This window comes from Centropristis striata, chromosome 11 (assembly GCF_030273125.1).
Source record: "Centropristis striata isolate RG_2023a ecotype Rhode Island chromosome 11, C.striata_1.0, whole genome shotgun sequence".
NCBI classification, from domain to species: domain Eukaryota; kingdom Metazoa; phylum Chordata; class Actinopteri; order Perciformes; family Serranidae; genus Centropristis; species Centropristis striata.
In genome coordinates this window covers 8,347,873-8,374,994 of record NC_081527.1, presented here as the reverse complement: position 1 = coordinate 8,374,994, position 27,122 = coordinate 8,347,873, and the positions used below count along the sequence as shown (strand labels likewise).

At 37.9% G+C, this 27,122-nt stretch overlaps 1 protein-coding gene across 1 annotated transcript in view; it reads right to left on the bottom strand.

Annotated features, from left to right (window-relative positions):
- Positions 1 to 27,122, bottom strand: part of LOC131980219 (cAMP-specific 3',5'-cyclic phosphodiesterase 4B-like) — a 65,346-nt gene that overhangs the window by 11,922 nt on the left and 26,302 nt on the right. The window contains exon 7 of the mRNA XM_059344433.1: positions 7,153 to 7,265. Within this exon, the coding sequence (XP_059200416.1) occupies positions 7,153 to 7,265 (113 nt within the window). The remainder of the gene's footprint in view (positions 1 to 7,152; positions 7,266 to 27,122) is intronic.

Genomic DNA, 27,122 nt, shown 5'->3' with positions numbered 1-27,122 from the left:
TTTTGTAATGTCACAATACATTTTGCCTTCATTTTGTTTTATTATCCATCTCAGCCCCGATAAGGTTATTAACTCTTGCAGCTGCGGGTGTTTTGAATCTTGGTTCAAGTGAAGAGCTAAACTTTTTGAAGTCGTGTAACATCCTAGTCTCAATAAACAGATTTACCAACGCTTCCTGTATGAAGGAAGTTGACAAAGACGAAAACAAAGGACATTTTTACTTTAATTTTAGTTGGATTTAGTTAGTTTTGTAACCAAACAATACACTTAGTTATCCTTTTTTTTAAAAACTTTAAACTTTTTATTTTTTATTTCAGTGAACGAAAATGTTTTTTAAATTCTAGTTTTTGTTATTTTGTTAATTTTGGTTACCTGTAATAACCTAGGTACTTTGGTGTCCCCATAGATTTCCATATAGCACCATCATCAGGTCATATTTTGAATTTGTCCAAAACTTGGTAAACAACTTAATATACACAAACCTAATGACATTCCCATCAGGTTCAGCTGTACTTATTTGCTAATTAGCAACACATCCACATGCTAAAATGAAATAGAACATAAAACTGCTAAACATGAGCATGTTAACGTTGTCTTAGACAGACAAGAATTTGACCTCCTTGGCAGATCTGTCTGTCTGTCTGATTATGGAAAAACTACTTTATTTCACATTTGAGTAACACTAGAAAGACATATTTCCTTGAAGGTGTTAATCCAAACTAGATAAGAATAGGGTTTTAGTAAAAGCCGGGCTCATATTTACCTTCCTCAATCTGTCTTATTTTCCATGATAACAGCAGATTACAGAGGTAAAACGTTTTTAATTACAATTAGGCACCATAATCACTACTGCAGCCTGTCTGATCTGCTCACCACCCTTTCAGTCAAACCGATTCCCAACACTATAATTTAATGTCCATTACCCCTGCTGCAGCTATAGACCCACCGCTACATCTGTTTCAATAATTTTGTCATTTTTTCCCCTCTGAAGTCGGCGGTGCTTCAAAGCCGAAGTGACCACACGTGAGTTAAAGTTTCCTACTCGCTCGCGCTCTGCTCGGGGGCTCGCTCGCACGCTAACCCGCAGAGCGCTAAACGCCTCTAACTGGATTCAGATGGCAGTGTTTGTTCAAGGCCGTCACCAGCATCAGCATGGAAGTGTGGCGAGGCTAATGATAGTGAGGGGCAGGGGAGCAGCTCCCCGCTCTGAGGTCACAGCGACCGAGGCTGGCGGTCAGCAGGGTGTGTGGTCCCGGTAGCCCCGGATACACCTGTGCCCTTGGACACTGAAAGTGGAGACACCCTGGGTTTGATCGCGGGTTCAATTACATCCTCTCTGGTTCCTAAAAGAAACGGGCTCTTTGTCAAACATCACGTCATATAAATGCTGGGAAGGAGCAAAAGCCTGCAGAGGCTGCACTCACGGTGCAATAATGAAACTGGATTTGACAACATTTTTTTGCAATGATCATCAATATGGAGTTACTTTTGTGCTCTTATGCATAAATAGTAGAGGTGGGGGGAAAATATAGATACAGCATGGTATCGCGATATTTTGTGTGCCAATATAATATCGATTCATGGCCGACAAGTATTGATATTTAGCGTTCTGACGGGCGCCATCAAAATCTTCATCGTTTTTTTTTTTTCCAGAGGCCGTAGTGGGCTCACTTTTATGAATATACTGGAGATAATATATGAAACTAGATGATCTAAGGAATCTATAGGCACTATGTGAGTCAGGACATTGTGTTGGGAAGTTGAAATAAAGCTGAAAAGTTTGGCTTTTAATGTGTTTCATTACAAAAAAAAAAATCAGAGCAGTGAAGCTTAAAGTTGAGTAAAGTTTGACAAAATGCTGCAGTTGTTGTCGTCCATACATGTTTGATATCAGTTCAGTTCAGTTTGACTCTCATTGTGGAGAAATAAAAAGACTGAAGTGAGATGAATAGACTGAGAATTTTCTCTTATTTGACATAACAATTCTTAACATCAATTAAATTTAATTTTGTGGACACAGAATGCAGTTAAACCGTTAAATCGCAATATATTGTATCGCAATATTCACCATATCGCGAAATGCTTAAAATAAATGCAATAATATCGTATCGTGACTCAAGTATTGGGATAAAATCGTATCGTGGGGCCTCTGCTGATTCACACCTCTGATTAATAAATTTATTCAGCAAAACTTCCAGCACTGCAATTAACAAAATGTGTTATTTCAAGAAAAATACATTTGTGAAAAAGAGCATTATTATGGATAAAAACTTTAGTTTGAAAATCAAAAACTTTTCCTTTTCTTGCTGTTGAGCCAAATCTCATCTGCAGAACATCCACTGAAAGACACGTCTCTATCGGCTGGTCTTAATCTGGGGGATTAATCAACGAAGAAGACGAATCTGGAATGATTTTACCAAAGTGTCCCTCCGATGGAGACGCCCAACAGAGACATCTCTCAGCCTGCGAAATCCAGCTCAATTGCAGACAAAACTTTCGTTGTTGTGAACAAGTTTTTATGATCTGAAACAACACATTTTAATCACAAATCTATTTAACTTGGAACAAAACGTTTTTTTTGATTGCAGTCCCAGTAGTTTTGCCCTCAAACCTATTCTGTTTGATTGCACAATAAAAAGACACAAAAGTAACCCAGGAGACAAATAAATGTTGTTTTTGAATCCCTGTACAATTGCACAACAATCTGACGAATCTTAAGTGCGACATCATAAACTGTTGACCTCCGCTTTCTCAACAAACAACGTTGGTCAACAATGCGTGCTGGTGGTGGCGGGTCACACCAGGAGGACTGTGACTCAGGGCGAACAATATGCCCGGCCTGCCTGACCGACCGGCCGAGCTGCTGTGCGCCTGCAGGGCCTTGTGCTCATTGTCTCGACGGTCCCAGTGACGCGGTTGCCTGTAAAGACTCAACCTGTCTGCATGGTCACCGCGCTGCTATTGTCGTCTGGTTGCCAGGGGAGCAGAGGAGAGGGGCCAGCAGGGGGGGGGGCACGGGAAATAAAGAGACAGGAAGCTGGTGTCACGGTCACAGTCACCCGTTACGGTCTGACAACACCCCTCCCCGTCCAGATCCCGCCTCAGACCACAGTGTAGAATACAGACGGAAATGGACAACACCACCCTGGGTGTTTATAATCTGACGCCGCCATACAGTCTGCACTGTCTGTGCGGGGGTTGAGCAATACTGTCGTGCACTTTACAGTAATTTAGTCGAGCTCTGCAGAAATGAAATACAAATGACAATCAAAGCAAAGCAAAGGGAAGGGAAGCAATTAGCTCTATATAGCTGCTTTGTTTTGTCTTCAAACACCACAATAAGTTTATTTAGATTCATTTAAACCGAACCAGAAAGTAGGGCTGGGCGATATGGACCAAAAGTCATATCCCGATATATTTAGGCTGAATATGGATTTACGATAAATATACCGATATTTTTATCGCAAAGTGAGAACAAATGTTTAGTCAAAGTCAAATATGACATGTCACAACAACAGGAGTCCCTTTTCTCAAAATCAAAGCTCCATAAAGTGCACATTTAAATAAAAACATATCTTAAATAAAAATAGCCTATGAAATAAAATCGGCCAATTTTTTTCTGAAATAAATTTGTTTATATGAGAAAAGAATAACAAATATTACAAAATAACTAAATATGACAAACCCTAGTAAGGGCATCATTTATATATAAAGAAATAATTAAAAAAAAATATATATATCGATATCTTTTATATCGATATATCGCCCAGCCCTACCAGAAAGCTGATTTAAAAAATAAAAGATTTAAAACAACATGTTGGATTTACTAATCTGTCATGCTGCCAATTAATGAGAATGGATGTTTAATCTTTTTTCAGAGTTCTCCCAGGGCAGCAACTAACATCTATCTGCCTCGTCTGCTCAGATATTTATGGTGCTGACAGGAAGCTAGTGGCTCCAATGAGTGATCTCATCACTTCCTCCAGCATCATTGACATTTTAGGTTTTTTGGGGGGATTTTTTTGGGAAGCATTGGATGGACTGTAATGAAAATTGGGTACTGACCAAGGTTACAATAGTTTGGGATTTTTCATCAGTTTTAGTTTTAATGTCGTTGTGAACTTTTGTTCAAATTCAGTTAGTTTTAATTAGTTTTTAGAGTGAGTTTGCTAGTTTTTATTAGTTTTTACATTTTTGAAAATGCTTAGTTTTAGAGTTAGTTTTTCTGTAATGTTTTTTTTTTTAAAAGGGTCACAATAAATTGTAACCTTTATTTCCTTTTATTATCCATCTCAGCCACGATAAGGTTATTAACTCTCGCAGCTCCGGGTGTTTTAAATCTTAGTTCGAGTGAAGAGCTGAACTTTTTGAAGGAGACTTTGACTTCTTAAAGATCGACACACATAGTTGTGTAACATCCCCAGTCTCAGCAAACATATTTACCAACGCTTCCTTTATGAAAAAAGTTGACAAAGACGAAAACGAAGGACATTTTCACTATAATTTTAGTTTGTTTCATTTAGTTTTGTAACAACACAACACAGTTAGTTATTTTGGTGATTTTGTGGAAAAACTACTTTTTTATGAAACTTGGTGGAAGGTTGTAGCATTGGCCGAGGACGCACCTATCAAATCTTGGAGTGGATCCGAATCACGAGGCAGATAAACGAATAAGAACTGGCGAGATAAGTAATCGGTCGATGCTGAAAATGCGTCAAACCTCCGAGTATCATTTTAGTTGTGAGCATGTTACCAGGCTGCTGTTAGCATTCAGGTCAAAGCATCAATCCACTAACTTCACATCATTGACATTTTATTCCATTCATGGGCAAAATGTCAGCATGTATGTATGTAAGTATGTCAACCACTTGTCAACAGGAGCTACAGCCAAAGCATTTAGCTTGCTAACATTTGTGTTGACATTTCCTGACATGTTAGTAGGTGAAATAAATATGGTAACACTTACTGTTTTGACTGACTAAACTGCAAAAGTGCCCACTGTTAATTCATACAGTATGTATTGTATTTCTACAAGCAATATTGTACATGTTTGCACATTTGTTAGTGGTGCACAAGTGTTTGCGCTAACACAAACCTTAGCACAAATCATCAGCCACTATTGTAGCACTCGTTCCTTGTTAATAAGCATACAACTATACAATTTCATTTATAGACTGAAAAACAATCGGATGAGTTGTCAAATGCAATTATTGAAATCAAAAGCAGGATAAGAGACAAAGGAATTTTGACCATAAAGCCTGTGTGTGGTACATTATAGAAAAATATGGTAAATTTAACAGCATGTAGCCTATCTCTTTAAAGAAGAATTAAAAAATGTAAATGGCAGTTGTTCGAGCATCAAACCAATGATATGTGGATTTGTATGAATCTCTACTCACTTTACTCCTTAGACACTTTTTATTTTTATATTGTTATATTTATATTTATATCATATATTGTTATTGTTACCTATTTTGTTAATTATTTTTCTTATATTGTCCAATATTGTGATTGTTTTTGTAATTGTTTTAGTAATTTTGGAGCATTCTGGTATGAGAATTTCCTTCGGGATTAAAAAAGTGCTATTTTATCCTATCTTATTTTATCTTAATCTAACAATAGCATAACCTACAGTACTGAAAAAAAATTTAAATCAAAAATTGAATTGAATCGTGACCTGAAATGTTTAAAGGCTTTGCTCCCTCCATAGTTAATGGAGTATTGATATACAACCGAGACTTTATAAAAGTTGGGACACTGTAAAAAGAACATGTTAGAATGAATCAAACTCAGAATGATATGGTGCATATATTTACCAAAAACAATTTTTTCTACTGTATTCAAGAATTGTAGGTCACAGATTATTTGGAAATCAGAGTGTCCCAACTTCTTTAGAATTGGTGTTGTGCAGTAGAAGATGAAGGTGTTGTGCTTCCTCTTTCTAAAGATGTTATGAAGATAAGGTTGGGGAGTGTAGCTTTAACACTAGAATAAGCTTTCCTCTAAAGGAAAGATTTTCTCTGTTAATCTTAAACTTTTTTCTCTGGACAAGCGGATGTCTGTCGGTTAAGTGTGACCTTTCATGATCACGTCACTCGAGAAAGTGGACCAACGTCCCACTGAGCTCAACAGTGCAACAGAGCCAACATCCACACCACATTAAAGTGAATGACAAATGCATCTGCGTGCAGTTTAATTTGTTCTGCATGGACATGTGACGCTCAGGCTGCTTGTACAACATACTCTGTGTCTCAAGTGCTTCCAAGAGGAACTTGAAGCAAGAAGTGCTTTCCAAGAAGTATGAACTATGCTGTTTAAAGATAACAGGAAGTCAGTAGTCATGCATGCAAAACACTTTTTATTACTACAGGAAATCTATAAAATGATGATGCCAGGTCATACACCACCACAGAATGGCTGTTGCTTTGCAAGTGCGTCAATGTGGCATTAAGCAATTTACATTTTGCATACACTCTGCAGACTGACAACCACACGGCAACAAAGACCAATTGTACAACTGTGTACAAGTGAGTCAGGAAGTCAAGAAGTTCAGTCTCTATGTCATGTCTTCTGACAGCACAGTACAGAATACCCACTGTGACAATAATTCTATACCTGTTGGCTATACCTGTCTATACCATTTTTTTTGCTCTATGTTAATTTCGGTTAGGAAGGTTCGACACTGTGCTGTGTTCCTGGGAGGTCTCATCGTGGTCATTATCTCACACAGTTTAACATACATTAAGAGTTTAAGCTGTCCTGTCAGGCGTGATTCAAAAGTCATGAGGAGCATACAAGTGTTAACAAGACAAACTTTTTAAAATTGCAATTTGGAAATCCAAAATTCCTATATGGACTGTCGGATCTCTTAGAATTTTGGAGAGGTGCAATTTACCTGAGCTCCCTCTATACCTGTTTCCCTTCAGCTAACCGTCTAAAGTATGACCAGAAAATGTTTTATTTTGAAGGGGGAGGTATTTTGCATAAAAGCAGCTATAGTAAAAACTGCAATTTAATAGTTAAATCAACCAGGAGGCAGATTTAACAATTTTAAAGGTCATTTTGACATGTGGGTGCAAAAACTTCCTGCCGACTTCACAAATGCAGTCTTTACACACACACATTTACACATATAGTAATAAATTGTCCTACCTTATTGGAGGCCATGTCGCTGACAGAGCGGTAGGTCTGGATGGTCTCCAACTGGTCCAGACACCAGTCCAGCTCCTCCATGGTCTCCATAGCCAGCTTCTGATAGGACTCATCTGCCAACAGACACATGGACACGTAATCAGGCCCGAGAGGATCCATGTCCATCGTGGAGCCCCCCGACACCATGCGTGGAGGTCCGAGGGTCCCGGTGTGGCTTGATCTTACGGAGGACTGGCCCGCAGGACATCCGGGAGACGCAGAGGAAGAGGGGGAGGTGTGTACACACAGCTCCTTCATCTCTTTACGCTCCACCACCTCAGAAAGTTCAGGGAACTCTCAGACAAACTGAGGGCTAGAATTACTGTTTGCAGACTCTCTCTGTAGTCTCTTTCTCTCCGTATCCCCCTCTTTCCCTCGCTCTCGTGCGCTCCTCAAACCCCCTCCCACTCCGTCTGGCTCCCCCCGCCCCCTCTCAAGCGCTCTGTAGTTCACTTATCCCCCTTCTCAGTATCACTCTGCTGAACGAGTGGCGTGCAAACCAGGCAGTCTGCTGCCTCCTGCTGTCTGTGACCCCCCTCAATACAAATTAAACACACTCAAATGATGTGAGCATACCTGACAGGTTTTTGGTGAGAGACACCTATCTGGCTTTGCATTTTTTAGACTCCCTTCAATATGTTTTTGACCCAAACATTCAGTTATAGGGAGAAGAGAAAGGGGACAGAGGAGAGTAAGAGAAGAAAACCCTTTATTAACTTATTGGATGCACTTTGTCACTGCTGCAAAGAGAACCGCTTCAACTCCCTCCACTCTCCATGACTTCCTTTCTGAAACATGCAGACCACTTCAAGGCTGTACTCTGCTGAACTGCAGCGGCTCACACCACCATGCTGCACAAACTGGCTCTCTCCTCTCTGAACCTCTCTGAGGGAGAGAAAAAAATTATATCAAACACAAAACTCTGTGTTTGCACAAGCAACACGAGAGGCAAACTTTGACTCCCTGAATTGAAATTGGGGGGGCCAGGCCGGGGTCTCGCTGTGTGCCAAAGAAACCAAAGCACTTCCTCTTTGGCCCTGAACTCACACAAAACATGGAGCGGAATTACTGAATGGCGGAGCGACTGCTGAGAGGACAACTGTAGCCGTCATTCGATGAAATAGCTCTGCCGTTAGCAGCTGTGACTCACATGTTGTAGACGCACGAGCTTTAGAAGGAAAAAGGGGATTTATGAGAAATGTACTGTGATGATAAAACACAAGGAAACAAATTAAGAAGCTTCAGTCTCTGATATACGAGCTACAATGTTGATTCAACAAATTTCTGCCCGGAGGGAGTGAACGCTGAGCGCATCTGGATCTCCCCACCTTCCTTTTTCTATGGAAAAGACTGATCTCTACTTCATAGGGCTTCACACATGGAAGAAATTTACCCCATATGCTTAGCACAACAGGACAGCCAGCGTGCTGCTCCCCAATTTACGTCAATATAGTGGATCAAAGCACTTCAAAGCACAGTGATGGCGTACAGACTCTGAACCGCCGGTGTCTAACAAAGAACTTCAGTGAAATCTCAGACGATGTATACGCAGTTGAGTGAACCTCCCACCATTGAAAAGATATCAGAACATGATGACAGTGACTCTAAGCCGAGTCAAGTTTCAACCGTTTAAGCTCGACTGCGGTTTTTTAGAAATCATGCCACCGGCTCCTCAGATTGCAGGAGCGCGACTGCTAGCACAGGCCTCATTCCTCAGGTCAGACCAATTTTTCCTTTACTTGAGCTCCGGTTGGAGAATTCAAAGAACCACTGGCTACAATATGCCGCCGGACGCCAAGCTTCGTGGTTCAAACTATTCACAGGAACCGCTGGCATCCGAGCCATGTAAAAGTCAGTGACACAGAGCAGAAAGTACGGCATCAAAGCAAGTCAAGCACAAGGAGGTGAGCTGTTGAAACTGGGTATACACCAACGTGCGGCCGTCTTGAGCCATAGGGGCAGGAAACAGTGCCAAGAAGGTGTGACCACATCCTGCCCCCATTCCCTCCGATGAGGGCATATAGAGACATATTAACAGGGAAGTCGTGAATCATCAAAGGCTTGGCGTATCCACGCCGCCTGTATGACCGGGATTCAGGTCATTTTGAAGCTGGCGGCTGATTCATACACACAGTCCAGAAACTGATGGCAGTAAAAACCTTCAGATGTAGACTGCAGAACAAAAGTTTACTGGTTTCGCTGTCTGGCTTCATGCCACTTGCCTACAGCGAGATCACTGGAACAGAACTTCACCTATTCATCTGTTGCGTTTCCTCAAAACGACAACAGCTGGATGCTTCTCTAACGTGACATGTTGTAATCAAGTTTGAGTTGTAATTAAACACAGTTATGCGCAGACACGCACACAGGGGGAGTAGATGGGACTGCTGAATCCATCATCACCTCTGGTTGATCATAAATACAGCTAAATGGGCTGACAGACATTTCACAAAGTCACCAGTCAAAGGTGGCGTGACGCACTTTCAGTCTGAAAAACCTGCTCCCAGACAGAGCGCGAGGTACTTTTCCAGCCTGTTTTTTCAGTGGAAGTCTATTTTTTTTTTCTTCGGTGAGTCCTAATGCTTTGGCCATATGCTGGAGGCTGCCGAGAGGACAACAGACCTCAGTGTGCAGACAGACCCCGTCTGCCTCCCCTCTCTCCCCCTTTTCCCTCCAGCTCTCTCCCCTATAGGGCCACAAACCGGCCTCTGTGAGAGCCATCAACTGCACCAACGACCAGGGCTTGGCTCAAACATCCCCCCACCTCCATTCCCGCCCAAGACACCTTCCGCTCACATCCACCTCACACTGCCCCTCTCTGTGCTCCCAACCTACCCCCCAAAAACCTGCTTCCCTTGCTGTCTGGCTGAAGTTCGGTGTGAAGAACTGTACTGCCTCATCTATTATACCACCTACTGATAAGCTGCAGCCAGTGGTGGAAAAAGTGTTGAGATCCTTTACTTCACTAAAAGTTTCAATAGCAGAATTAACAACTAGGTTTTCACAGAGAAAGTCCTGCATTCAAACTATGGCTGCAACTAACAATTATTTTCTTTTTTTTGGTCATTTACTTTTTATTGTTTTTTGATTTTACATGTAAATGAACAAACAAACAATCAACATGAAGACCTACACTGCAAAAAAGCCAACTTGTATTTTTTGGCCTAAAACAGTGATTTAATTTGGTAAAACTTGGAAATACAAATTACTGACATTTAGGCCAATAATGTAAGTTAGCACAACAAAGAAAGCCAGTTGTCTGCTCAAAAACAAGTTTGTGAGTTGTTGTTACTTATATCTTTAAGTTGGGGTTCACAACAAGGGACAATATTCTGCTAACTCTTATTTCTTTGTTGTGAAATGCGGGAGAGTGGTGAAATTCATTAGCGAAAGCTAGCGGCTAACTGATGCTAGTGGCTAACTGACGCTAGTGGCTAACTGACGCTAGTGGCTAACTGATACTAGCGGCGCTGCTTGTTACAGCTACAAGAGTAGCCATTAGCGTATCAATGCTCACTCAAAATTGTGGTCGCAACATTAGCTGACATTTCATAGCGGCGTTACAATCATGCCAGAGAAATTCAGAATTGAGCAAACTCTAAAACAAAACTTAAAATATTTAGTTTAATTGTCCAATTTAAAATTTTATCGAAGTTTGTTGCCTTGAAATTTTGAGTTCACCCAATTTTTCTTTTTTTGCAGTGTATAGACAAATACAGAAAATATCAAGGGAAAAGTAAAAGCGTACAAAAGGGGATTGTAAAACACCCAGAAAAAAAAGAAAAAAGGGAAAGGTACAAAGAAATGAAAGTATTCTGATCATCCAATCAGATTACCTGAAATCTGGTTTTATGGTAGAGACATATGTAATCCATTTTTGCCAATTTTCAATAAATACCTCTTTTTGTGTTCTTGAATTGAAAGTAATTCTTTCCATTACAAAGATGTTGTACACAATATCAATCCATTCATCTGCATTAGGTGCCTCTTCAGCCATTTCTTCGTTATTGATTTCTTACAGGCCACCAGTAATATTCTCAGTAAATATTTATCTTTATTCCTCCACTCCAGTTCCTCTAGATCCACCAAATATAACAAACTGAAGCAAAAAGTTATTTTTGTTGAAAACACAGTCTCTAGAATTTGATGTACGCTCAACCAAAATGGGGTCACAACAGGGCAACACCAGAATATATATTAGTGATTCGCCTCTTTGCTTCCACAACATCTCATAATTCTTTTCTAATAATCGATTAATCTACCAAATACTTTCTCGATTAATTGTTTGGTCTAAAAAATGTCAGAAAAACATGGAAAATTAGTCCAAGTTGATGGCTTTAAATGTCTTGTTTTGTAGGTCCAACACCTGAAGATATGTTGTTTATATCTCTGTCTATTTAAGAGGCAATTAATAGATTATCAAAATTGTGGGCAACTATTTTTTTGTCAATCGACTAAGCGATTAATCAATTAATTGCTGCTCAACTTTTGTTTAAAACATTCTAAACAACTTAAGGTGAAAAAGTGCCAGTTTTGATGTCATGTCAAAGACGTCCAAGTAATGTTTTGCAGAAATATCTATTGAAATTAGTAGAGGCTTGGAAAAAAACTTATAGAGCATAGTATCGCAATATTTTGCGTGGCAATATTATATTGATTCATGGCCGCTAAGTATTGACATTTAGCGTTCTGGCGGCTGGCAGTATTTTCGCCGTTTTTGTTGTTTTTCAGAGGCTGTAGTGGGCTCACTTTAAGGAATACACTGGAGATGCTGGTATCATATGAAACTGGAAGATCTGAGGAATCTATAGGCACCATGTCGTCAAAATGCAGAGTTAGGCTTTTTTTGGGCGTTTGGAAGAGAATGATTAATAAGGTTTTGACAAGATATACACTTCTCTCTGTCAAGAATAAATCACATTGTCATATTCATTTCATGGAAAGAAGTAAAAAAAATATTTTATTCCAACTTCATGAGCAACTGTGTATGTTCAGGTGTGTGTCTTCATTTTAGTTTAGAAAGTTTGCTCTACATTTTTGAGTTTATATTGTGTCTTACTCTACACAGTCCTGAGCAGCGTCCTTGCTGCTTCTAGTAAATCATGTAATTATTGCAAACTGTGAAATAAATTGTAAATAAATAGTAAATTGCTAATACTTTTTTTTAATAAAGTTTACTTGTTTATTTGCTAATACCTTTCTTATATTTCTAGTTTATATTGCTGTTTACCATTTATTGTTATTTTGCTTTTCACTTTGCTGCTGTAACTCTGGGAATTTCCCCGTTGTGGCATTAATAAAGGAAATCTTAATCTTAATGTTAAATGGTGCTCTTTTTTTTAAGGCATTTTGTCAGTAATTATGTATTGCCCCTTTAAGTAAAAATAGAAATGTATTATAGTTCAATTCATTGTAATAATATATATTACAATGCATTTTATTTAATGTTTGGTATGTAAAATCTTAATGTGCAAAGTATCTTGTAACTATAGTTGTTAAATACATGCACTTGATAGAAAAAAAGACGATAATATTTCCCTCTGAAAAAAAGTACAGTACAACAAAAATCTGAAAAACTCAAGTACTTCAAAGCTGTGGTTAAGTACTTGAATAACTGCAGACAGTTACATTCCACCAGTTCCTGTGTAAGCAGCTTTTACAGGTTTGACGTAAAGGTGATGTTTCATATTTGTGTTTTCATGGTGAGTTAGACTTGACTTAACACTGACTAATAGGACTAAAGCCTTGTTTAGTCTTACTAATATGACTTGTCAGGAAATAATGGGGCCAGAGACAACAGAGGGTCATGAAAAAGACTTGAGTCATCACCTTCGGTTAAAGTGTAAACAGCTCCGAGCTATCTGCATGTACGCAAACACACACATTCCTCATCTCGACCTTATCCACTCTGTGAAGGAGAAACACACTTTGACACAGATATGTGCACGTACACGCTGCTGCTGTTTGCATTTGTTTCACATCACACGTGGAGCTGAGACAGAAAGGAGGGAGGGGGGCTATGAATCACCTGTGTATCATCCCCAATGTACGTCAATTTATTCACAAGCGGAGAGGGAAACAATGAGGAAACAGAAAGAGAAAGAAAATAGGAGAAGCACCGTAAAGTTATGCAACATTTTTGTAACAATTCCTCATTAAAGTGTCAAATGTGTGTAAAAGTGACTAGACATTTGAATCTATAAAGCGAGAAAAATCTGTGTGTGTGTGTGTGTGTCTAGCAAGGTTATAATAGTTTTGGGATTTTCATTAGTTTTAGTTTTAATTTCGTTGTGATTTTTTTTTTTTCAAATTCAGTTAGTTTTAGTTAGTTTTTAGAGTGAGTTTGCTAGTTTTAATTCGGTTTTTTTTTTGGGAAAGTGCTTGGTTTTAGTTTAGTTTTTATTAGTTTTAGTTTTTTTGTAATGGGGTATTTGTTGGTTGCCAGATTCAAAAAGGTCCCAATAAATGTTGCCTTTATTTCCTTTGTCTTATCCATCTCAGCCCCAATAAGTTTATTAAGTCATAAAACCAGATAGATGAAATAGATTTCATATCAACCAAAAAGGTTTATGTATGAAAAAAGTTGACAAAGGCGAAAATGAAGGACATTTTCACTATAATTTTAGTTAGTTTTGTAACCACACAGTACAGTTTCAGTTACCGGTAGTTATCTTTTTTTATTTTAAACTATCGTTTTTATTTTTATTTCAGTTAACGAAAATGTTTTTTCAATTCTAGTTTTCATTATTTCGTTATTTTTCGTTAACTATAATAACCTTGGTGTCTAGGGCATATCTCGCTGACTTCAGATTTCGTATGTGTCTTGTGCATGGCACGAAGGTGTGCATCCTCGATTTTTGAATTCATTTTTCAAAATAACGTGTTGCTGCATTTCACTGTTTCCGATCGGACGCCTTTTAGGGGAGCTCCGCCCCATTGTGTGATAGGCCTACACCTGGTCAGTAACACAATTCACTCTGGATTTCCACCCTGACTCATCTCATCTGGAAGTCTATTTAGTCAACCTATCTTTCAGAGTTTTAAAGTGCGCTACAAGGTTCAATTTTCCAATAATATTCTAATAGTTTCCAGCGAATATCAATGTTCAATGTGTATGTGCTGGATGGTGTGGTACCTTATGAAAAGTAAGTGTTTTATGGAGTTGCAGACGTTGTAATGTGGCATGTAATGTGCAAATTCTGTTATTCGCGATTAGCATGCTAAGCGGAGATTTAGCTTTATTCACTTCTTGTGTTGCCTTACTATGTAATTCAGGGATGACATTCATGTTGCTTAGCGTAATGCACATAATCATTGATCTGAGATACTTACATGCAATACAGTATATCAGCTAATTGGGTTCATGTTAATATACTTTTAGTGCAGCATACTGCATAATGTGCTATCTCACGATTAGCATGCTAAGCAGAGATTTAAGCCCTTTCTTCCGCATCAGTTTGATCCATTGAAAACAGTAAAAACAAAACTTTATTAACTGACAGCTAAGCATAATACGGACAGAAAGATACTTCCTACGGGCACTGCACTAGTGTTTTATCATTTCCGGTGTACAATTACATTATTTTGTCTCATTTGGTCGCCTGTCAGTGGCGTCATATCTCCTTTTCAAATGTGGCAGCATTGTGGTTGTCTGCTGGAAACTGTTATAAAGTGACTTTTTATTCAGTTTTAAGCCACTTTAACAATTTTACCTTTTTGGATCCTCGTAGCACCCTATAATGTAATAATTTCCTGATAATGTAATAATGCCTGAAAATGTAATAAAATTTGCACTTAACTTAATCAAAAATGTAATAAAATCCAATAATGTAATAACTTCACCAACAATATATTAAATATTCTGACTGATGGAATTTCAACTCAGATAAACTCCTAAGCAGCACTGGAGACCCCAGGAAACTCTTCCCTAAACGTACCTCTTTACAGATATCCAACAGATCACAACCTCATTTAAAACAACCACAAACCAACAAAACAACTTCCTGAAAGTGTAATAAATTCCCCATAAGGTAACTTATTACATAACAACTTCCTGAAAAGTGTAATAAATGTATTACACTTTCAGGAAGTTGTTTTACATTATTGGTTATTACATTATTGGGATTTATTACATTTTCGTTAAGTGCAAATTTTATTACATTATCAGGAAATTATAACTTTATAGGGTTCTACAATTTTTTTTAAAATTTATACTTTGTTTTTTACTCATCAGACGTCTGAATCTTAAGTTACCAAAGAAACAAGCCGAGCAAACGTTGGCGGCAGCTTGGTTTGCAGCCACTCTGGAAACTCCTTCATTTGTCGAAAGGCGTCAAAGAAATTGAAAAACTGATTCAAACGTGCAACTTTTCAGTGTTTTTATGGGTTTTAGTGACCGGGTCAATTTGTTTTGGATATGAGGAGACCTCTGCACAAAATTTACCCCTGGTAAAAGTAAAATCCTCCTGAATGTCTGGATCTTAAGTCAACGTTCTTAAGTCAGCTCGACTTGCTGCTCCTTCAGGGCATCCTGTATCTGTCGGACAGGGTCACAGAAACTCTGGTCTGGCTCACTGGATGGAGACTGTTGGTAATAGCCGGCCATTGGTCAGGTCTCTGGTAAATTATTCCCTCCTGTTCCACAATCTCTGCTATCTACAGTCATGGAAAAAATAATTAGATCACCATTGTTTTCTGCCATTTCTAGTTCATTTTAATGCCTGGTACAAAAGGTAAATGTAAATAAAGGTACATTTGTTTGGACAAATATAATGATAACCACAAAAATAGCTCATAAGAGTTTAATTTAAGAGCTGATATCTAGACATTTGCATGGTTTTCTTAGTAATGATTTTGGTTATTATTAAGAAAACCATGGAAAATGGCTATTTGTCCAAACAAATGTACCTTTAGTTGCACCAGGCATTACAATGAACAAGAAATTGAAGAAAACAATAGTCACAAAATATTTTTATCCATGACTGTATTCTGCAGAGACATTATTGCTGCATCGTGGGCTTAGTGCTGCGCAAGACTATTGTGACGACTGTTTAGTGTTTTTTTCCACTAGAGACGAGAGAAACAACATCAAACTGCTTTACTCAGTGTTTTCATTGGTTTTATTCGCCAGATCTGTTTGTTTTGGAGAGGAGGAGACAGCACCACAAAATAGCTGTTTTTCACAGTCAACTCAGTACACAGTTAATGGTGGGAAAATGCACTAAACTGCAAATAGTTTGAATTTGAACAGTGACTTGCCTCCAGCTAATATTATTTGTTCTTTGAGTAAAACAAACTGTGCTTTTGAGGTCATTTGCTCAGTGTATGCTGCTTCAAATTTCAATAAAATGAGTGCTTCCTCATTTACCGTTTTGTTACTTCAGATACTGTTACCTAATGTCAAGGTGTGTTATTGTGATACCTGCAGTATGAGACACTTTACTGTAAGATTAGGAGAGGGGCGTGATGTTGAAGGGAACCTGGACATTTAGTGTAGACGGTCCAGCCCTGAAACCGAACCATCACCCTTTGTCTTCTCTCACAAACAACCTCCTGATTATGTATCTTCATAGTTTACATCTGTGGCATAATCTCCTCACCTATCAAAACAAAAGGCTTCGGTTATACAAACAAACACATAAGGGCCTGTTTGACAGCTCCTTCACAATGCACCATGGAGCCGTGTTGGCACGGGCTGGCTTGAGGGATGGGCCGCAGCGAGGTTTATGACTGTGCTGACGTCAATGACATAATTCAAATACTTAACCAGGCTGCACGCTTCCAGCCCTCCGGATCCTCTCCTCTGGCTGCGGGCCTGGAAAACCTGACATGGACTCCTGCTTCGGAGCAGACTAACTGCTGCAGACAGGAGCGGAGTGGACTGCCTGTCCAGACTGAAAATGACAGTTCAAATTTGTTTCTGGCTGTCCGTTTGTGGTCAGCAAAGTGTGTGTGTGTGTGTGTGTGTGTGTGTGTGTGTGTGTGTGTGTGTGTGTCCCCATCTGGCCGGCTGTTTATTTTAAATTTGACAGAGGACACTTCATCATAAGTAATAATATTCAAAATCATGTACCATGCACCAACTTTGACTGCATCTACATGTGCATTAATATTCCTTTTTATATAATAATTACTTTTAATATCCCTTTAATATCCCTTCCTATTATTCCAAATATAACAATATTGCAAATTGGGTACAAGTTATGCAAACAGCATTTTCCACCTGGATATTCTGAACTACGCCTTATTCCGCATTCAGGTTTTAGGAGCATTATTTGGGCATGTACAACCCAGATTCAAAAAACACACTGTAAGTTTATCTCTTTGAACATCATATATATTGTCAATGTACAGTTTTCAATTGAACATAATGTAAAAAAGCATTAAGGAATTATTGCATTCTGTTTTATTTACACAATGGGGTTGCATCTGGAATATGCATCTCAACTGTGTTTTTATGTCAGCTCTGTGAGTTGCTATGGTTGCATGCACATTTCTGGTCAGAAAGAGAAACACAAACTTCTCTTAAACATTATGTAAGGCTTGAATATTAACAGGTTTTTGGATATGCACAAATATTACAACCTCTTCAAGGAGGTGTGTTTGAACACGTCCACCACCGATGGAAAAAAATCCCATTTTGATGCAAAGAAGCAAGTTAGAACAAGCGGGTTAGGGTTCGTCACGTACCACTTACACTTTACTGTGTAAATCTCTGCATATATTCAAATATATTTATTCATTGATGTTCATACTACTACATGCAACAACTTATTTAACCTATCTAACATGCTAAAATATATATAAAATATATTTTCTCTAATGTGCAATATCTGTAAAATGCAAAGTACTTTCAGGAAACAAACAAACACAAAATAATATATATTATTAATAACTACCAAACAGCAGAAATGTATGTAAATAATGTGTATATGTCTTATTTTTCATATTCTTATTCTGTCTTCTATATCTATGTGTCTGTATCTTGAGCTGCTGTGATAACTAAATTTACCCACTGTGGGATAAATAAAGTCATATCTTATCATATCTTATCTTATCTAAAAAAAAAGCAACATTAATCGTAGTATGCACAGCTACATGTTAACAGGAATACTAGTGGAATATCCATTTTCATTAGCTTTGCACACAGTAAAAGTGATGACTCCTTGTTATTTGATATCAAAGTGCAAAAGACTGGTGATTAACGCAGCTATTCTTCCTCTTTAACCTGTCAGAATAACCTGTTTCAGATTAGCCTTTCATCATTTCTCCTTTGGAAGTGTTTACAAGAAGAGACAAAAGATGAATGAGTAATGCTTATTGTGCGGTGCCCCACGCCCCGGGCAGTTTACGCACAAAGTCACGTGTCCATTTAGTTTCAAGGCAGAGAAGAAGGAGTCTGATTTAATGCAGTTGTCTGCTGCGCTGAACTGATTTTGCACGGTTTGAACTGCAGTAACTTCTGGCTTCAGGCTTCAGCTGGCATGCATCCCACAAAGAAACAAACTGCTGTTTGCCAACAAGGGTGACAACAAATATCAGGAAAAAGAGAGAAAGACCAATATAGACATCAAAGGGTATTTAAGATGATTGAACACTTGGCCTCAAAGGCTACGGGAGGCACATCTTGCATTACCTTTCATGAAATGGCATTGCAATGGAAACACAGTATCATCTCATATATTCCATTGCTTTGCACTGTTACCAAGATGCAAAATTATGTTTTTCAGCTACCTTAATTTATTCTAAAACAACAGGTTCAGCAGGTTATATAATACAGCGGGTTGCCAGCTTGCAGATGGTGTGCAGAACTTCTATTTGGCATCTACTGGTACTTGAGTAAATAAATGAAAACACATGGTAAAACCTATTTTTGTAACCCTCATACTCCAAGTTTGCAAAACAGAATGTAAAGCGTCCACAAAAGAGCTTAAATATTACAGAAATGCGCCATTGCAATAAAAATGTTACATTAATAGTATAAATGCATCGTCATATTTCCCGCCCGACTATAGTTCACTTTATATTCAAACACAAATGTTTGTGTTTCTATGACTCATAAAAGTCTACAAAAGTAACTGTGACTATAAATGTGTACAGTAGCAAGAAAAAGTATGTGAAACCCTTTGAAACAACCTAGATTTCTGCATTATTTTGTCATAATCTGATCTGCATCTTAGTCCCAAGTATAGACAAACACAATGTGCTTAACCTAATACCACTCAAACAATTATAATATTTCATGTCTTTATTAAATACATCCATGAAACATTCATAACAGGGTGGAAAATGTAAGTGAAGTCTAATGCAGAAATGCAGAAAACCAGGTAATTCCAAAGGGTTCACATACTTTTTCTTCCCACCGTACATATGCATCGTCATATTTTTCCCACCCTATTAGTTCACTTTACATTCAGACACATAAGTTTGTGTTTCAATGACTAATGTAAGAAAGTACTGACTAAAAATGTGTAAAGTGGCAAGAAAGAGTATGTAAAACCCTTTGAAATGACCTAGATTTCTGCATTATTTTGTCATAAAATGTGATCTGATTAATGTATTCTTCAACTGAAAAAACGTGGCTTATTTCCAGCATTACATTTTTTTTTTTTTTTTTTTTTACATTTTAGTCAACTAAAAAGTGCATCATAGCATATGAAAGTCATAAAACTCGAAATTTTGCCAACTTCAAATCTAGTTGAGTTTCTCTCTCTAGGCTAGCTTTTGACAATAAAAAAAAAATTGATAGGCCTAAAAGTGAGTATTGTTGCAAATATTAAGGACACAATTCTCCAGTCAGTCAGTCTTGTCAGCTGTTTAAGGTGCGAGCTCCCTTATTGTTGTTTTGAAAGCATTCACATTTCTTCTTTTGATTCAAAATGTCCTCAGATATTTCTTGTCTGGTCCAGCCTCTCATAGGCACTTGGCTCCTCGCTGAATTCTGACAAAATCATATTAGTAAATGCTCATAATGACTCATAAGTAATTTTGGTAGGCTAATTTAGACTTAATAGGCCGTTTTATTTCATTGTGAGGTTCAAAATAAGGTTTGTGGCTCCATTCCAACATTTTTTCTCTTTTTTTCGTAGACAATAGCTCTTCTATAAGTAAAGGTTGCCGACCCCTGGTATAGACAAACACAATGTGCTTAACCTAATACCACTCAAACAACTGTAATAGTTCATGTATTTAATGGCCTGTAGCTTTTAGGGGATCAGATCTTTTATTTGGTTTGTTTAGTTTTTCCCCCTTGTTTTCTGGTGGGACTGGTGGCTCAGTTTTTCAGTTATTTATTTATATTTCTTGTTTTAATTAAGTTATGGTTCTGTGGCAGAGGGGCTTCTTTTGCATTTATTGGCCCATTTAGGGTTGGTCCAAGAAACCCTTTCTTTTATTGATTAGATTTTTCTGATCTGCTTAGGGTTGTTTTGTGTGTTTAACTTTTTGTTAATCCCCTTTATTGGGAGCTTTTGGTGGAGGTCGTGACATCTTTATTAAAAACATCCTTGAAACATTCATAATCTGGTGGAAAAAGTAAGTGAAGTTAAATGTAGAAAACCAGGTCATTCCAAAGGGTTCACACACTTTTTCTTGCCACTATATGTTCGGCCAATGTTAAGCTTCCAAGTGCACACAATACAAATAGAGAAAAATTGTATAATGTCTACACGTTAATTTTTCTCATATGGTCGCTCAAATCTAGAGGTGGGGGGAAAATCGATACAGGATAGTATCGTGATGTTTCGCGTGGCAATATCACATCGATTAATGGCTGCTAAGTATCGATATTCAGCACCAGCGGGCCGTCAGTATTTTCACGTTTTTTTTTTCTTCCCGTGCTCAATTTTAGGAATATACTGGAGATACTGGTATCATATTAAACTACAAGATCTAAGGAATCTATAGGCACCATGTCGTCAGGATATCGTGTCGGGAATTTGTCAAAATAACGCTGCAAATTCAGGCTTTTTTTATGTTTCTTCCAAAAAAAATTCAGCGCAGTGAAGCTTAAAGTTGAGGAAAGTTTGATAAAATGCTGCAGTTGTTGTCGTCCATACATGTTTGATATCAGTTCAGTTCAGTTTGACTGAATACTTTGTTGGTCAGTCTGTGGGTTTGACTCTCATTGTGGAGAAATAAAAGGACTGAAGTGAGATGAATAGACTGAGAATTTTCTCTTATTTGACAAAAGAATTCTTGATTGAATTTAATTTTGTGGACACACAATCGCAATACTCACCATATCGCAAAATGCTTAAAATCGCAATAATATTGTATTGTGACTCAACTATCGGGATAAAATCGTATCGTGGGGCTTCTGCTGATTCACACCTCTAGTGTATTTGGCCAGTGTTAGGCTTCAAAGTGCACACAATACAAAAAGAAAAACTGTAAAATGTTTACAAGTTAATTTTTTTCACATGGTTCAAGCCAAGGTTAACTAACGTGGCCTATTTCAGTCACCGGGCCCCACTTTGAGCTGTCTTAAACATTTATTTCTTCAAGGCGCTGTGTAAACATTAATTTTCTCCAGGGCAGTCAAAGGGAACATGATGAGGTTTCACATTGTTTTCTTGGTCAAATGACTAACCGTGGACCCTGGAGTCCCTTCCAACTGTGACAATATTCCTCTAATGCCAGTGATAACCGTTGCAGATTAATCAGCAGTCCTTGACGGGGAAAGACGTCATTATCAGGCGTTTTCTTCAAAAGTACTATTTATCAGGCGCAATATAAAGCAAAGCCTATAATCTGAATCAGTCAGGGAAGAGGGAGCCCTTTGTTGGCCGCGGGGCTCACGGGGCTGCATGTGATGGGGCCAAGATGGTTTTTGAAGCGTAAACTGCAAACTCACATGATGAAACTACAATCCCCTCACGTTACTGGAGAGAGATGGAAGAGCGTAAACAGCCAGCAGTGACGCATTTGCAGCTGAGCTGATTTTTAATATACCCAGCTCCCCCGCTACCACACACACACACACACACACACACACACACACACACACATTCTTGTACTTCTATCTTTGTGAGGGCCCTCATTGGGACAGTGAATTCCCTTGCAAGGTTATAATACTTTTGACTTTTTCATTAGTTTTAGTTTTAGTTTTTATTAGTTTTAGTTTTTTGTAATGGGGTATTTGTTGGGTGGGAGATTAAAAGAGGTCACAGTAAATGTTTGCCTTTATTTCCTTTGTCTGATCCATCTTCATTATGTATGAAAAAAGCTGACAAAGACGAAAACGAAGGACATTTTCACTATAATTTTAGTTTGTTTTAGTTAGTTTTGTAACCACACAATATAGTTTCAGTTAGTTAATTATCTTTTTTTTTAATCTTACTGTAACCTGAACCCTTAAAACAAAGTCTGAAATCTCAAAAAAGCCTTTAAAGAAGTGAGGACCGGCCGAAATGTCCTCACTTTGCAAAAATGTCCTCACTCTGTTGGTTAAAAACGTGTTCTGGTCCTCACTATGTGGGAAATACAAGAACACACGCACACGCACACGCACACACACACACACACACACACACACACACACACACACTTTTTTCTGCTTCTTGTGCACTTTCACCCAGTGACTGCGGTCACGTTCCGGCTCTATTTGTTTATTTCATCCAATCTGATCCTTTTTTCTGCTTCTCCCATATCGCATCTGATTAAAAAGCCTCAGAAACTGTGACGTCCCTCTCTCTGACCTTTGCTGTGTTTTCTCTCTTTCCCATCTCACTCGCTGCAGCAATCTGGCATATCTCACACTCTCCCTTGAGCCCACTCGATCTCTGTGTCTAACCTCACCATCTTCCTACAGGAATTCACACTACTCCCTTCATTTTTTAAAAATGTGTTTCACTCTATTTCTCACTGTGTTCATCTCCAAATCCCTATATAGAAGTATTCAGTGTTTCACAGAAAGCTCCTAATCAGCGATCTGAACTGAAAGACGCAGGTTCTGTATCTTTTCCACAACTGGGGATATTGCCTCACTGAAAACACAGACGCAAAACAGGAAAAATCTGTTCTCCTTTTCCGGCCCAAGAGTTGACGAAAACGAGACAGAAAGCAGCACGAGGGAGGATATGAGGGCATCTTTCCTTGCCATATTGTTAATTGTTGCAGTCTCCTCCTGAACAATTACTATTATTTACTGTAGTGGCAGGTGTACTATATGTTCTTTGTATACTCAGGAAAAGCTGACGACAGAGATATTATAAGTAGAGTCGTATCCGACCACATTAGGCCTATATTAGGGCTTCTGTATTTTTACTATATTATATGTCATATACCACTTATACTGTGTATATATTTATATATCTGCATACATTAAAATATATGTATTCAGTGATGTTCACACTACTATATGCAACAACTTATTTAACCTATTTAACATGCTAAAACATATTTTCTCCAATGTGCAATATCTGTTAAATGCAAAGTACTTTCTGGAAAACAAACAAACACAAAAATATATACATATAAACAATAAATGCAAAATAGCAAAAATGTGTGTATATAATGTGTAGGTGCATCTCAATAAATTAGAATATTATAGAAAAGTTTATTTATGTCAGTAATTCAATTCAAAAAGTGGAAATAACTCATTATATAGATCCATTACACATAGAATGAAACATTTCATGTCTTAATAAATGTAATTTCTTCTAATTATAATGATTATGGCTTACATTTACATGAAGACCTAAACTTCAGTGTCTCAAAAAAATGTAATATTACAAAAGACCAATTTTAAAATGTATGTTTAATATGGAAATGTTGGCTTCTGAAAAGTATGTCCATCTATATGACTCAATACTTGGTATTTTGACTTGAACTACTGGAAATTGACTTTTCCATGATATTCTAATTTATTGAGATGCATCTGTATGAATAAATCTTATATTTTATATCCTTATTCTGTCTTATATATCTATGTGTCGGTATGTTGAGCTGCTGTGACGACTAAATTTCCCCACTGCGGGATAAATAAAGTTATATCTTATCTTAGTGTTAGAAACACAAGTGTACTGTGTGTCAGAGGTTTAAAACAAAACTAAACCAGTTAGTTAATCATGCTTGTTTTTCTCATTCCGTCGTTATTGGAAGCCATTAACAGGACGGTTTCACTCGTCAGAGATTTCTTTACATTTTAATGTTTCATTTTTCAATAGTGTAGGCCCAGAGCAATTTGTATTCTTCAATTGAAAAAACATGTGGCTTATTTCCGGCATTACATTTTTATTTTATTCTTTACATTTTAGTCAACTAAAAAAGTGCATCATAGCTTATGAAAGTTATAAAACTCGAAATTTTGCCAAATTCAAGTCTAGTTTTGAGTTTCTCTCTCTAAGCTAGCTTTTGACAGTAAAAAATGAAAATTGATAGGATAAAAAGTGAGGGTATTGTTACAAATATTAAGGACACAATTCTCCATTGTCGGCTGTTTAAGGTGTGAGCTCCCTTGTTTTGTTTTTTGACAGCATTCACATTTCTTCTTTTGATTCAAAATGTCCTGAGATATTTCTTGTCTTGTCCAGCCTCTTATAGGCACCACTGCGGGATAAATAAAGTCATATCTTATTATCCACTTAGTGTTAGAAACACAAGTGCACTGTGTGTCAGAGGTTTAAAACAAAACTAAAACAGTAAGTTAATCATGCTTGTTTTTCTCATTCCGACGGTTTCACTCGTCAGAGATTTCTCTGAGAGGGTCAAGGTTTGTGAGAAGTGTGGAGGAGGAAGCACAATAAATAAGAGACTCGCAGTTGTCTTGTATTTTTTCCTGCTGCGGGACGCTCCCAGCAGCCCATCTGTGCTGATAGGAAGTGGAGAGCAGCCGTGTGCAGGCCCTGCTGACGTCAATCAGGCTTGAAGAACCAGTGTGACAGGAACCAATATCTCCACCTCTCTTTTCTTTCACCCGTCCTCTCCCTTCTTCTCATCTACCTGATTCGCATCTCAGCGGTTAAATCTCCTTATGTGGCTCTCGCCCTCTTTATTTCCTTCTGCCTGCTCACAGCGTCAGTGCATGGGAATTTTTTTTGTATTGTTATCAAGTCTTCCTGGGTTTCCTGTATCAACAACTCATAAGTTTACAGCTTCTGTTTGAAAATGCTGGAGGCACTTTATGCTGGTATCTATTACTGTGATGACCTGGAAATGTGCATGAGCAATAAAAGTTCTACCTAATTTCCATGAGCACAAATTTAAAGTTCCCCAACAGACAAACATGCTCTGCTATGAGTATTGTTTTGTTTAACATGCTCGTCATCAGTGGTGGAAAAAGTATTCAGATCTTTTACTTAAGTAAAAGTACTAATACCACACTGTGAAATCACTCCACTACAAGTAAAAATCATGCATTCAAAACTTATTGAAGTAAAGTATCAGCATCAAAATGTACTTAAAGTATCAAAAGTAAAAATATACTCGTTATGCAGAATGAACCCACTCAGATTGTTTTATATATCATTGGATTATTATCATTGATGCATTTATGTAAGCAGCGTTTTAATTTTCTCAAGATAGGCCTCATTTTAACCCCTTAATATACTGTTATGAGGTTTAATTTAAAAAAAAAAGTCAAATCACTTTAAATTGATCATGTTTTTCATGTTAAATCTTGACCTGAAAAGTAACTAAAGTTGTCAGCTAAATGTAGTGGAGTAAAAAGTACAATATTTGCCTTAAAATGTAGTGGGGTAGAAGTATAAAGTTACATAAAATGGAAATACTTAAGAAAAGTACAAGTACCTCACAATTGTACTTAAGTACAGTACTTGAGTAAATGTACTAAGTATGCCCTGGTTGTCATACACAAAATGTAAAAAACAAAAAACAAAACAAAAAACAGAAAAGGGCTGAAAGTGCATCTACCCTTTTCCCTCCCTTCTTGCACTAGGTTGACCAGTGAAAGAGCAGTGCAAGCATTGAAAGCCAGCTTGCAATTTGCAAACTGCAGAGATTGTTTGGCACAATTGTTTGTCTTTTTTTCCTCTGTTAGAGGAAACATTGGAGTGATTCAGCCACACCTTTGAGCCTCCAAACACAGTTGAGGAGTCTATTGTGCTTCTAGCAGACACATCAGAAAAGTGAAGTTAGCATCTTTTAGCTTGTTAGCTTGTAACATGCACTGGTTGACGCATTGTTAGCGATGGTGAAACTAACAATAATATGTGCTATGATGTTAAAGTGGGGCTGCACTCTGGGTACTGCAGCTTCCTCCCACAGTCCAAAAACATGCACTTAGGTTTAACTGGTGACTCTAAATTGTTCTGTAGGAGTGAATGAGAGCGTTATAGTCTGTCTCTGTGTCTGCCCTGTGATAGTCTGGCGACCTGCACTGAAAAAAAAAAGATTTTTTGGCCTTCAATCATCTATATAAATTCTACAAAGAAATACGGATTCAGTGCTTTTACTTTAAAATAGCAGTTTTTCATGTAGTGCATTACTTAGTGATTGTTTGTTATTATGTGTCCTCAGTTTTGTATGTAAATTGAATCATTCGTTCCAAGTAATATTCACTTAACCAGTTAATTGGCTTAATTAGTTGATATTTCCAAGTAAAATGTCAGTGAATCTGCAATTTATTTGTGTATTTTCATTAAAAAATAAGTGGTTCTATTAAATAAATATTACTTAGAAACAGCCTGACTAAAGATTACAAACACTTTGTGTGAAAAAACTTGCCTAGCTTTTTTTAAGTAAATGTCGCTCCAATTTTTTTCAGTGTCCCTCTCGCCCAATGTCAGCTGGGATCAACTCCAGCCCCCCACAACTTGAGTGGGAATAATGGATGAATGTTTAAATGTGTTTTTACTCTGTTCTGACAACGCCAAGGACCAGGCTTGTTCCAACGAACAAATCCGACACACTGTGCCTTTAAATCATAGATGTTATTGACAACTGAGACTCTACTATCTCTAGCTTTTACG